General features: G+C 44.7%; 1 protein-coding gene across 2 annotated transcripts in view; it reads right to left on the bottom strand.

The window, feature by feature from the left end:
• The window catches only part of LOC146184235 (uncharacterized), a 108,998-nt gene that overhangs the window by 86,820 nt on the left and 7,509 nt on the right, over nucleotides 1-14,669 (bottom strand). For both annotated transcript variants that reach the window (XM_084609311.1, XM_084609310.1), the window contains exon 3: nucleotides 1,239-1,405. In XM_084609311.1, coding sequence (XP_084465437.1) covers nucleotides 1,239-1,405 — 167 coding nt within the window. The remainder of the gene's footprint in view (nucleotides 1-1,238; nucleotides 1,406-14,669) is intronic.

Below are 14,669 nucleotides of genomic sequence, written 5' to 3'. Positions count from 1 at the left end.
TCTCGCGTCATACCCCTAAAGGATGAGCTCAAGGGCCCCAATAATGCAGCACCTTACACTGATAGGGCGTGATAGGGGAATAAAGTAGTAGGCAAAGGAAGCTTCCGCCGATGCTTTCGAAATTCAACTAGGGTTAACCAGAGCTAAATCACAACACAGTTTGTTATTTTTACTACCTAGCGCGGGCTTGGATTGAGAGCTGAAGCTGCATGTGCAAAATAAATATTTTTTATTTTTTCAACGCTGCACACTCATGACGTATGGTAAAACCAGAAACCGCAATGGGTAAACGGAATAGATGTATACCTTCAACTCCTCTTCTATGGCTATAAATATGTTTACGATTTTTTACCAGTGGCAATATATAAAGTTCGAGAAGTAGTATTAATAAAGGTTTCGACACTATATGAAAAAGTTTTCTTAAGTTTACAGGGTCGTCATCTCTTTTTTCGGTCTTTCTCTTTTGGGCTTTCTTCATAAGCATGCACTATGAAAACAACTACAATTATTATCAGGTATTTTACATTTACCTACATCAACGTATTTTTTATCTTCATCGGCAGGTGAACTGCTATGTTACTGTCGCCATTTTTCAGTAATAGTGAGCCAGCGTAAGAAGACGCAGGCTGTCACCGCAATAAAAACAAAGGAGAATGTACAGAGGAATTTCAGATAATTATTAAAAGAGATTCGTGAATATTTAGTGGCTTATTGGCCAACTCAACATAACAATCAATGTAATCGTATATTCTCCCAAGGCATGCTTGCGAGTTGTTTGGGATTCATTTTCAAAAACGCATCCCATTCTTCTAGGAAGGCAATCTTAAATATTCGTCATGAGAGCAGGACAAAACTCTGAAACAAAATATTGCTTCGAAACAAGAGACATAGATCATTTCTGTCAATAGGTTCATAAAATTTGGCTCAAATATCACCCAGTTTCTCCCGAATACTTTCAAGAACGAAGCGTACTGGTTTTTCAATTGCAGGTTTAACTGCTCGGTGCGAGCGAAAGATAAGCGTTAAAAGCAAACCTAGAAACACGACGAACGCTTGGACCGTTCCCACGAACATGCGCATAACACCTTATCGCAATATCCTTCAACTGCCCCGCCTTAAAAGTGCAATTTTAGAAAGACTGACTCGGTCATACTTGGCACCATTCGCAGCGGCTGGAATGAATAAAGCACACTGTGCTCCGGAACAGAGACGCGGGGAGGAAATCGAGAAGTGCTCACTCGCTCCCGAACGCTGTGTTCCACAGTTGTGTGCTGCGAGTAGTGGACGGCACTGCCTTGATTTTCTCTTGATCTTCCTTCACCTGCTGGCTCTTGACAGGACCAGAGCAGTCTCCCCGTCCAACAGGCTCAACAGTGCCGGTGTAGCCAGCGGTTGAAGCCCAACGCTGCACATTGAATGTGATGCCAAATAAGAGAATGTTCACCCCAGAAAAAAAAAAAAGCCCATATCTAGGTGACCTCTTTGAACACATTTTCAGTTAAAACTACTGTCCGTTAGTCTCGTCGCTTTTTAAGTTCATTCAAAGACAATTCTAGAAGAAGGACCTTCAGCAGAAAAAGGTTATCAAAAACAGAGTGATGTTGAATGGTATTGAACTTCGCATCCCCCAATCACATGGGAACTGCGCAGCTATAGTGCCCGTGCAGCCGGTTTGTTGCGAGCGTGGTTGCTCACTTCCATGACGGTCTCGTTAGAACATGTAGACCTCTGAGGCTAGATCGGAGCCAAGAAAAGACGCCAGATGAACCGGTGGCGTTTCGTTTCTTTTGCACTGCGATCAGGGAACGCCAATTTCACATCAAAGGTTGCTTCTCCCATGCGACAGCATACGGATCCTTTTTCTTTTTCTCACCAATGCGTTGAATCGAGGGTCGCAAAACCATCCGAAGCCAACAACTCTAGAGCACCCTTAAAACACCCAAGTGGCTCCTCGCGCTAGTCCCACTATTCCGCGATATCTACTTATCCGCTTCTTTTGAAGCGAACAGCTTCACTAGGCTAGTCAACACCGGGTCTGGCGTACATGTGATCACTTTTAGCCACAGTTGCGCTTGCGCGAACTCGCCGAGTGACGTCACTAGGAGAGGCGCGGGTGTTTGAAGTGAAAAGCTTCACTACGAGGGAAAGAGTCGAGCTTCGAGTATGCCGTATGCTGTGTGGGTATGCCGAGGCGTCACAGCCAAAGGCAAATGTACAGCCTTCTCACCAAGCTCTGCCGGCATTGCCTATCAACGCTAAAGGGGTGTGAGACTACTCCTGATTACAAAAACATAATTAGCATCTATTCGTGAACCTAGCCTCGATTCCTTGGATGCCCAGCCGAACGCTTTACCGCTGTGCCATGCCTCTGGGTTTTTTTTTATTGCATGGAAGTCGTTCGAGCAATTTAAATGGCTCGCATTCCGCAACCTGTCAATACACAGTTACACGAGCATCGAGCTCTCACTTTGATCACAACAAAATTCCGGGAGACATATAGATGCATCAAGTAAATGTAACCAGGCAGGAGGTCGATCCTGCGCAGCATATACCCCCCGCACCATAGCACATTGCTCTCTGAACAGAGACTTAGATAAGCGTGGTGGCTTTGCGTGGCAATCGGTCATGCGGCTCTTAAACAGGCTAAAAAGTCCCGTGAGCACAAAAAGGTCACATGGCGCCTCAGAAGCTTCTTTTTAAGCAAAAACCATATAGTGTAGGGCATAATATCCAAGTTCTTTCTGAGAGTCTGTTAAGCAGCACATCACCAATGTTTGCACTCTCTAATAAAGCAAACAAAAATCATCACGCATCTTGTCAAAAACTTTTGCCAGATCAATCTCAACTAGGGCCACTTGACTGACCTCATCTCACACTGTTTCTATCACAGAACGTGCAATATTGTTACGTGGTGGCATGACAAGCGACTGAACACGCCGACACAGAAGAAACATAATGACTTGATGACATGACGATGAAATATGTTTTATGGCCAGCGGGCCTAGCAGGAGCACTCCGCCCGCGCCACTGCCCGCTTTGTCGTCTTCGTAGCAATATGGATATAATTTTTAATACTACGGCCTTTGATTCCACACACTTGGCGTGGCCCTAATAAATCTATTGCCACAAGCTGCAAACGAGAAAAAAAACCTTAGCAAATATTTTATATACCACGTTGCATAAGGATATAGGACGATACCCTTCAACAGTTTTCATCTGACATGAGTCTGGGGTTTTCGGTATTAGTATGGTGTGACCACTAGAGAATGTGGGAGGCAAAAAGCCTATTCATAAGCTACGCTAATAAGTTCCAATAAGGCAGGTGCTAAGGTAGGCATCATCGCATAAATTCGCTATTTAGATCATCTGGGCCAGTACACTTTTGGCCCTGCAGTGAACATACGGCCGACTTGACCTCATCTAAAGTAATGAATCCTTCAATGGTTGTCCGCTGCTCATCTTCAAGACAAGGAAAATCTTTTATATGACTGAAATCAGACCCACTGTTCGAGTTATTACTACCCCTAAATATCCATGCATAGTAGTTAAAGAAGGCATTCAGAATACAAGGCGTGTCAGTGTACCTATCACTTCCGCAACGAATTTCTAAAACCTGCTTAGAAAGAGCAGCTTGCCTTTCATCACTAAAAGCACGGCGAGATGGTTGTTCATTAGCGAACCACCGTGTTCGCGACCTAATAAAGGCACCCCGATATTTTTCTGCACTACACTGTTGTAACTGTGCTTTAATATTGTTGACGTCAAGATACGGCCCCGGAGAAATTCTCTCCAACTCGTATAGTTCGTTCAAGGTGCGCTTCAATTCGCAAAAGTTAAGGCGCTTTAAGAATGTGAATTTCATGGCTCTTAATATCCTGATTTAAAAAATCCCACTTTTGAAAGACATAGGTCGGCACGAGCCCACGTGTCCTTGAAGCACGCCCCCCTCCCCCCCCCCCCCCCCCCAAATACAGACCACTGAAAAATTTTATCCCAAAGAAGGGAATTATTTAGCTTCCATACCTCCCACTGCTGTTGGAGTAGACGTCTAGTATGCTTTGCTATCTGAACTGATACCATGCAGTGATCGCTAAAAAATATCGGTCTCACCCAGTATTCACGCACAGTAGGTAATGTGCCAGCCGAAACGTAGATCCTGTCAAGTCGGGCATTCGAAAACGATTGGAAGTGCGTGACATTTTTACTACCGCTTTTTAGTCGGCCATAGTCAACAAGGTTATGCTCACAAACTAAGTTAGTAAGAGCAGCAGCTCTGGTGTTATAACGTCCACGATATACTGATCTCATACTCATTGTTACATACGCAGTTTAAATCTCCTAGCATCAGAATTTCCCAATCTATGCGCACAAGGTTTGCGAATGACCAGAAAAACACTTTCCTTTCATGCTGCTTAACAGGCGCATAGACAAACAATTTGCCACTGCTGACCCGAAATGGCGAGGTGACAACATATGAACCGCCCCTCATTATCAATACAATATGGCAAGTCAGTTATGTCTAGTGTATTGCTCCGAAGCAGCATGCACCCTCCGGACAATCCTTTCGAATGGCTGACGAATATATTGTAATTATATAAAAACATCTTATGAGAAGTTTCAGTATCCTCATCCGTAGCCAATTTAGTTTCCTGAATTACAATTACACTCACACGACTGCTTTCAAACAGTTGCTTTAAATGGCACTGGCGCCGTCGATTCCGCAAGTATCTAACGTAAAGGGTAGCGATCTCAAAAGCTTTGATCCTCGCCATTTTTTTTCGACGTGCATTATTCAACTCCATCCGCCGAAGCGGGTAGAGTCGCCGGCAAATTGGCGATCGTTTGAGCTGTAACTACCCGTTTTTTTTTTTAAGCCAATCGTCCTCTTGCATTCTCCTCTAATACATTGCTTGGATCTGCGCTGACACCAAGCTCCCCCTCCGCGGGACGCTTCAAAGACGCGCTTATGTTAATGGAGACCTCTGATGTTGCTGAGGCTTCCAGCCATGATATCGCAAGCATTGAGTCACTCGCAGCACGAAGATCAGTCGGCAGCTCCTTGCAGACGCAGATAGTTGACTCGAGATACGGCGCACTGCACTGCAACGACACACCAGCGACGAAACGGAGTGGACGCACATCCGCTAGCTTCTCGGCAACCCCCCAGTGGCAGATCTCGAGATGCATCTGCAGCAGAACGCGGCTTTTTAGACAGCTCAAGATGAGATGCACCATGCTCAAATTGGGCAGAGTCCGGAGTCTTGGGGTCGGGAGGTTCACTAGGTGGCTTGATGTCGTGTGGATTATTATTGTCGATTGCTTCATGCGGAACCGCGGGGTTGAGCTCTCCAGAAGCGTCCACAACATCCGAAATGCCCATAATGTGCTCTGAAACTCCATCATCTTTAGACAAAGAGCCCTGACGCAACCTATCGGCATAGGTCAAGACACAAGCATCCAGTGTGTGACCGAAATGACGACACTGGGTGCTTCGCGGCATTCGGCTTGCGCCGGACATGTCCAACTCTGCTGCACCGAAGACACAGTGGAGTCCTGCAGGAATGATTACCAACGCCTGAATCTCAAACACACTCAGAATATGAGGAATGCTGGAAGATGAAACGTCATCCTTCAGTGTGGTATACACTTTCCGGTTCGCTGTCTCTATGTGTTCCATACAGCGCCACTTTTCTCGCTCCATGGTCTGAACATTGCCATAGGACTCTACAGCTTCCGAAATCTGGCGATGTTCCACGTGGCGTGGGAGCCAAAGCAGCTTCACCTTAATATTTCTTGGTTCCTGATCAAATATCATGCATTTCAGCCTTTTCACGCGTAGCTCCGCCAAGTCCACAAGTTTCTGTTTTGAAATGCTATTCTCACTAGTAACCATCCAAAAAGGATCATTTGAAATTGTCCAATGCAGACGATATTCCGAAGGTCCATGACACGAGCAAGGGCATCCCTGAAGTCAGGCGCTCAGTACGGAAGGGCATTTAAGTCACCATGCAACAGTACAGTATTGAGTACTACATTACCGGACTGCAGACGAGACAGCACAATCTTGTAGATGTCCATGATGTCTTCAGAAGACGCAAAACCTCGGCCAAAGGACGACGCGCAGTTTACAGCAGAGAGCACTGCGAATTGTGGCCTTCCCGAACGAACGCGCCACAGACGCCTCCCAAGCCGCGGGTCGTGAAGCGTTGCTCATAATTCCGCTTGTTTACCGTGACGATGATAGCGGGACTCCGCGCGTGACAGATACTGCGATTAGCGCGCAATTTGAAAGTACTTAAGACTAAATAGTCAAGTCCCTCAATGAGGGTGACGCCAAGGATGTGACGTCACCCATCTGCTATCAGCTATAAGGACCATGCGGGAACGAGTGCGCTCCAACGCCACCGGGCGGCGCTTCTTGCCTCCGCGAGTGACAGATCCTGCGTCTTTGCTTTCCTGTAAACGAATTATAAAACGCAGGTGAACATAGACGCGCTCGACACGAAAGCCAAGGAGGGTTTAGCTGCTGACGAACGGAGCAGAAGGCTGGAGAAATTACCTTCTGAACCCGATGTATTCACTGCTTTTCGCTACGTACATTCAGGCATAGCAGAGCTAAGCCATGTTTTACCTCTACAGTGGTAGTTACTTTGCATCCCTCCCCCCAAACATCGGCTCCCGTGATGTTTCGATATGTTTGCGCAGAACGCACGGCCAGCCTCGGTTTGTCATCCATTTGAGACCATGTTGCCTGGTTCCGCTTTACTGTAAGCGCAAAGTTTAATCCCCATGAAGCGTGTTTTGAACTCGAATACGCAACGTCCTTGCAGCATCACGGGTGGCAAAGCGACGCCATAAACGGGTGCAATAGCGCACTTTGGGCGAACCATACGCTTGCGTTTCACGTGCTGAACTGTCTAGGCGGGCTAAGCATAACACAATCGCGTGCACGGGGAAATGGGCAGTGAGAATGACAAGAAACAAAACGTGCCACTTGGAATGATGTCTTTCACTTTGTTCTACGAGAGAGGTAAGCTTTTTATTAAGCATTTCATTTCCTTTCTAATTTTGCAACACTTGCCGAGTACCCTTTTAATATTGCTTCGGCATTGGTGAGACTGCAAGCCTTTCCGAGTGCTTGCGATGGAAGCGACGAAGCATTTTCTTATAGCTCCCATCACGCTGTCTGCTATGGTGGTCTCGGGAATAGTACGCGGTTACCTTGCTTATTTTAATATGTGCAGGCTGCGAAGTTGCCGTCTTGATTGTAAGTTTGTTTTTCGTAATTGCTATTAGGTAGAGTGCTTCCCAGTTTTCGTTATTATTTATTTAGTTGTATATTTATACATACTGTAGCCCTTTATGAGGATATTTCAAGAGTGGGTTACACAAATGTATATTGGAAACGTCATACAAATGCAAACAAACAAAAGGTAAAAATTCACGAGAAATAAGGCAGAGGGCAAATATGTAACTGAATATAACAGCACCTAAACGAGAATGCAGCCACACACTCTAACAACGACAGAATTAACTTTTAACCGCAAGTTATTTATTGGCAGTGGCCGAACTGTAATAGGAATTGAGTTCTGGAATTCAGCAATGCGTGGAAGAAAATATGTAAAGTTATCAGATCGAGTAATGTAAGGTATATTTTAAGGCTGTGATGGCTGCTATTGACCGGTGAATATCAGAAGGAAGACAGGGCACGAGAGTGAGAAATGTTAATCATAGCGACGATATATGAACCTCATATATTTTTGTTGTATGCTCTCAATGAGGTTAATGTCATAGTGGTTATGAAGGCTCCAGACAGAAGAAACATAACGCACGATAAGACAAATTGAATATTTATACATTAGTTTTAGCCTCCTTTGGAGAATTGCTGAAACTGCGCCTCAAATACCCAAGCTTACTGATTGTCTTAGTTCAAGATAAATTGATATGTCTTGGCCAATATATCTTAGTGGTAAATATGGCGCAAAGATACTTTATTCCGAAACCTTGTTCAAGGATAAGTCATCGAAAGAGTAAGTGACCAATGAAGGAAACGTACTATTAGAAAATGACACTATCACTGTTTTTCTAAAAGTATAACACCAGGTACAGAAGCTGAAAAAAAAGAGGAATTTAGTTCAAGGTCATCTTCTGGTGTGTTACTCACGCGATATAAAACTGACATCCACATGACAGCGTATGGGTGAAGTGACGTTATCAGCTAAGTCATTAACACATAGTAAAAATAATAAACAAAGAACCGACCCCTGTCCGTTCTTGTTCCGTCGTTTTCTTGTTCTACGGGCGGCCAGAGCTAAATCGTGTTCCGCCATTATGACACGCTTTTTGTTTCTTTCAATGCGCTTGGCGCCTATAAAAAATAATTCGGGGCATGCGAAGGACTTTCGCACCGCGCAACTGTGAGAACACTACCGTCGGTGTCACACTACATTGTTTTTAGCAGGACTTTCACGCGTGAGCTTCCGTCTGGATGTGTAGTCTACCTAGCAAGCGCGCATTGGTAACTTACGTATGTTGATCAGTGCTGGCTTTGAAAATTTCACTGGGATGTTTCATCACTGTATTTGTGACCTTGATATAATACAGAACGAACATTTTCGAGTTATTCTTGTTCGATACTCTATAGCGAACTGTGCGGATACACCAACTCTTTCGAGTACTTTGAGCAAGTCCATTTGGAAGAGGTGCTAGTTTCCTCCCTTCCTGTGTCGTCGTCAAACTGCTGGGTTTGTCAACTGCACTCAACAAGCAGGTTTCGAGCCCAAGAGAAAGACGAAGTTTGGCGAGAGCTGGAAGGCCCACCTCAAAAGGACCGCGTCAAAAATAGAGCAGTGTGTATCCAGAAAAGTGACACTAATTGCGCCAACGTACCAGCTTTACTCGCTGGTTCGTTGTCTCTCCAGGCGGCTGAATTGAATGTCCCTCTCTCGTGGCTCTTGGCGCTTTCTGAAGCGTGCGAAACACGAAAACGCATCATTTTGTGATGTCGATGCCTGTGAATAAGCAAAGGTGGTAGGAGTGGGAGAGTTCCCTTTCTACCATTTGTCCAAATTGAGAAAACAGTGGTGAGTTGTGTGTCCGCTAGCCTGCGAAAATTCGACGTACATGACCGCCTAAGTTCACGCTGTACGAACTCAGGACGCGGCATCACTATTCGATAGCACTAGCAAAAAAACTTCCCAGTTGTTCTGGAGGGAAGGCTAGGACTAGATTGACTGAATGCTTCAACTGTCTGAGTTCGCGCAGCATGAACCACCAACGACTTGGCAGCATGCATGGTGCCACGTGTGGAGGACTGTCAGTATAACAGTTTGCCCATTTTTTTCTCGTGGAATAGGCTGCGCTAGCTAACTGAGTGACCGCTGGCCGACGCCATTCGTGCCTTTAAAAGGGCACCTCGTCTCCTCATATCCATTCCTGCGCAACAATTAAGTCGCGCGGGTGGTGCGAGGTGACCGATCCTAAACAACAACTATACTTATCTACGAACCCGTCATCACTGTTCCGGGGTCGGGCCGGAAGAGGAGTGAATGCGCCAAGAAAGTCTCGAGTTTGTCGTTAAGGCCGAGCACATAACTAAGTGATTACTGATTAGGCATTATATTGAAAGCCATCTCCGTCACCTTTCATCGATCGTGGTACTTTTCCGCCATGCTGGACTTCCAACTGAACTCAAAATGTAGTTTTGGTCGCCGAAAGATAATGTGCTTCGCCATTTGCAACACACCATTCGGCGAATGCCACCGGCGTACAAATCGTTTGCGAGAAAGTTCACGCATTCAGTGTTTTGCCATTTCTCCGTTCACCCCTTAATGTCCGCTGTTTTATAGGATTGTGCTCATATCTTCACCGCTTCATCCAGAACGCACAGATACATTTGAACGAGAAATGGGCAATTTAGTGTCTGGTGTGGACGGTTTAGAAAATGAAGGTTTGTTAAGGGCAGAAAAGCCGAAATTGCTAGAACAGCTTCCATAAATGGAAAAAAAAAATGGCCGTCTTTGTCCTTGGAACCAACGAGGATGAACATTCCAGTGAGAGCCACGTCGCTGGGACCAGCACTGTCATGGAAGGCATAAGCAATGAAGCAATGTAGGTCAGGCGGACTTTGTCCTTGTAAAAAACGAAAACGAATATTCCAGTGCAGGCCATGTGGCTGGGATCAGCACTGGCATGGAAGGCATAAGCAAAGTAGATCAAGCGAATCCGAACTGAGAGAGTTATTTAGAAGCTTCTACTAAGTCGGAAAAAAAAGGAAGAAGTAAGGAAGAATGAAAATCCCAGAGAGAAGGACACAGACAACCGAAAGCAGGAGCCAGCAGTTGGGAGAGGGAGAGAGAATGCCCAGGTGCTTATCGCCGGAGATTCTAACATGAGCAGGTGCAAGCGAGATATCTTGGAACGTGTAAAGGGTGATAAGCAAGTGTTAGTTGGAACCTTCCCAGGGATGACCATGAGGGCAGTGCTGAAAGAGTAAAAATAGGCTGTTAAAATTTTCCGTCCAGTGTAACATGGTGATAGTAGCCGCGGGGCTAAAGGATGTCCTAAATTGTAACGCGGCAGGAGTGGTGAAAGGTTTAACTAAGGAAGTTGACGATATCGTGGAGATAACACAGGAAGCACAGATAGTTGTATGCACAGTACAGGAGATTCTAGGATCCAACGCAAAGCTGGAAAAGGACGCAGTGACAGTTATCACGAAATAAGAAAGTTAAGGCTGGAGAAGCGTTTCGATGTGGTTGAGGTAAACAGGAAGGTATGTAAAGAAGGTTTTGGCAGGGCTTTTCAGCGAGATGGCATTCATTTTAAAAGAAGCATGGGAGCAGAGAACGGCTGCTTCCTGGCAGGCAGGCCTGTAGCTTTTTAGGGTGTCCGCGAGGGCTCCGCGCACAGAGGTAGTTAGAAGTGAAGCAGAAAAAAGCGTAAAACGGAGGCTGAGCCCCAAATAATGGCAAGGAGGAGGTCGAGAAAGAAAAGTACAAAAAAAGAGAATTAACACTAGGATCAGCTACATAAGCATGCAATGAGGTAGAAAAAGACCGGAATGGCTAGAGATAGAACAGCAGTTGAAGGATGACAAAATAGATGTGTACGCTCTATGCAAGACTCCATCTCAGGGATCTAGAAGATCCACCGTTTAGAGTAGGCTACGTCTGAGAACGGTGCAACAGAACGAGAACGGAAAAAAGGGGTGGATGGTTAGGTATGTTGATACACCAGGGAACAAATTGGCAAAGAATAAAATCATCTTGTAGTGAACATATCTGGGTATTGGGAACAATTGCCGGCATAAGGACATCGCTAGGGGTAGTTTATTTACGAAGAGGACACTAATTCAGGCAAGAAAACAAGGATCTTGTTGAATGTCTCAGTGACGATATAAGCCAGTTTGGAAACGGGGCCGATATTATTCTGCTCTGGGACACGAAAGGCGACATCAACGATCTGGATGGACGCACGGATTATAACGGGAAGCTAAAGCTAGATTTCTGTGAGCGACACGACCAAGTTATAGTAAATGCAGAAACAAAATGCGAATGACAAATCACGTGGGACTTTCGCAACACGCAGACGACCATTGACTACTGTCTTACGTCGCAGGGAATTTATAGCAAGGTCACGAAAATGGAATTAGACGAGGAAGGAGAGTACTCTGGGAAGTGATCATAAAGGTATTAGACAGCAGATGGAGTCCTTGATGAAAGAAAAATGGAACTTAGAGAAAAAGTAAACGCAAAATTAAACGACGGTCAAATAGCGCAGATAGCAGCAGCCATAGAGGAAGCAATAGAGAAAAGCCCCATGGAAGACTGGGATTATGAACAGGTAGAACTACTCATAAGGAGGAGAATTAAGGAGGGTAAAGTAGCAAACTGCTCGAATAGAAAGAAGAAGCCACAGATCTGGTGGAATAAGGAAATCAAGGAAGCCATTGAAGAACGGCGGACTGCTTCAAGGGAACACCGAGAAGCAAAGAAAGCGCAGGTATATTAGGAGAAAATCGGCCTAAAACGGGAATCATATCGACAAAAGAAACTTGATGTACAGGCCCTCGTGCAAGGTAAAATAAAGCAGTTCACCGATTGCTGGATGGCTGACATACACGATGCCTCTAGAGGTGGACCAAGAAAAGTCGAACCATATAAGCTGGCTAGGTAAAAGAAACAAAGAAATCGTGACTGGATTCAAGATAAAGAGGGAAGTTGTTTAAAGGGAGACATTGCAGTGAACTACATCAAATGAGTTATAGCCGAGTCATTTAAGAACCACGATAGTGTAATCTCCGCACATCAGGAAGCAACACAAGACAGCAGATTAATGAACTGGTCCAAGCTGATTAAAGCACATGGTTCAAGAAGTAAGAAAACGTTGTTAAAAGCTTTAGAAACAGTCATAACGAATTATCAAATTCCGGACAGCTGGCGGCAGAGTAAAATGAATTTGATTTATAAAGGGAAAGGAGAAAGGATGCACATAAAAGCCTACAGGCCGATTACCATACCATCTGTTATGTGGAAGTTGGCCATGCAGGCGGTGGAATGAAAGGTGCAAGCATGGGTAGAAAGTAACAAGATACTCGGAGAACTTAAGAACGGCTTTAGAAATGGTAGTCGCTTTGATGATAGCCTGTTCATGCGTACCCAATGCATCGAAATATCTAGAATGGAAAATATACTTTTGTATTTGGCCTTCCCGGACGTAAATGGGGCGTACGACAACGTAAACATTGAACACCTGTGGAACATATTTAAAGAAGAAGGTATCGGTTATGAGATAACAGTTCCTACAGGAAATATACCGGGATAACAAAGTAGAAATTGCATGGGAAGGGATAAGAAGTACGGAAGATGTCAAAGTATACAAAGGATTAAGACAGGGCTGTCCTCTATCACCGCTGCTGTTCATGCTTTATATGATAAACTTGGAACGAAGGATACAAGAAAGTAACCTAGGTTCAAACCTGTCATATAGATTAGGTGGAAAGGCGGTAGAGCCGTGCCTCCCCAGTTTGATGTATGCAGACGATATTGGGCTGCCAGCTGAGAATCTGGAAGAATTGCAAACTAATTAAGCATTGCGGAGACGAAGGGGACGCTCTAGGCTTCAGTTTTAGTGCAGTGAAGTCGGGTCTGATGATTTTAAACGGCTGAACTGATCAGGGTCTTAAAATACAAGGTCATGAAATACCCAGAGTAGCAGAATGCAAATATCTCGGGGTATAGGTAAACGAAGGATTAGCATACATTGGAAATCATGAGCAATCGCTTAAAGCCAAAGGGCGAAGAAATGCCGGGATAATGAAGCATATGTGATCGGGAGGATACAGAAGGTATGAGGTTTTGAGGGGTATTTGAAAAGGAATTAGGGTGCCCGGGCTTACTTACGGAAATGCGGTTTTGTGCCTAAAGTCAGAGGGGCAGTCAACATTAAAATAATCAGAGAGGCGTCGGACGATTAGCACTAGGTGCCCATGGCAAAACCACAAGAGGCGGTACAGGAAGATATGGGCTGGGCATCTTTCGAAGTACGGGAAGCACAGAGTAAAATATTATATGAGGAACGCCTGAGGAAATTGAACAGTAAAATATGGGCAGCTAAAGTATTTAAATACCTATACCTAAAACGCGTTGACTCAAAATGGAGGAAAAGAAATAGGAAACTAACCAGTAACTATGCTGATCAAAACGAAGAAAAAAAGAGCGTTAAGCAAGAGGTGAAAAACACAGAAGGTAAGAATTGGATATATTCGATGGAGAAGAAACACTGTGGAACTATACTGAAAGTGGAAAAAGCAGATCAGAAAGGAAGCTATCTTTGATAACTCAAGAGGCATTGCACTACTTTTTGAAGCTATAGATCAGGGTGCCTTAGAACCAGCAGCTAAAACAAGACATTTAACAATGAAGATGACGCTTGTGCAGTAGGTGATAACTCCACTGAAACAATTGACCATAATATACTCGAATGTAATGGTATCCAGCGGAAGTCTATGCAGGCGCATACACTATCTGAAGCTCTGGGGTTTAGAGATGCCATTGGCAGAGTGAAAGAACCTGCGGTGGAAGCTAGTAAAAAAAAATGACTGGACGATCGGTGGCTTAAAAGCAGAAAAGTGATATAATGTTAGTAATGTATAAACAAAGATTCAATAATTAGAAGGATGGTATAGTTAACCAATCTAAAACAAAATTAAGATATAGGGGGAAAATGAGCATGATAGCAACTGCTACCACCCTGTTTCAAAGGGGACGCTCCGATATTCCGTCCATCCATCCATCACATCCTTGACATCATCGCGCGCTCGAGCTCGGAGCGATCGAAACCGAAACAAATCCTGGTAAATACCCAGATAATTAACTGAGCTGTGCTGTGGCATATAGCGTTAAATCCAGTTTGGGACCATCGCGGACTGATTGAAGCAAAAATGAACGAAACAGGCAATGTACAGTCTTTGACAAAAGTAACCAGGCTGCGCGGTTTGTTCCTTAGCCCCGTTGTGCAGAGTTTGAGATATCTCAAACTTTTAACCACTTATACGGAAAGAAAGCCACTCACCCTTATCTGTGAAGGCCATTTTTTGCCTTTTAGGATAGAAAAACAGCTCTAAACACTGCTGAGAAGGAAACCCGTCAGCCTAGTTACTTTTGGCA

This window comes from Amblyomma maculatum, chromosome 7, assembly GCF_055883805.1.
Source record: "Amblyomma maculatum isolate TAMU_Amacu chromosome 7, ASM5588380v1, whole genome shotgun sequence".
NCBI classification, from domain to species: Eukaryota; Metazoa; Arthropoda; class Arachnida; order Ixodida; family Ixodidae; genus Amblyomma; species Amblyomma maculatum.
Note: the sequence above shows the minus strand (reverse complement) of the source record. Positions and strands in the feature narration are given on the sequence as shown.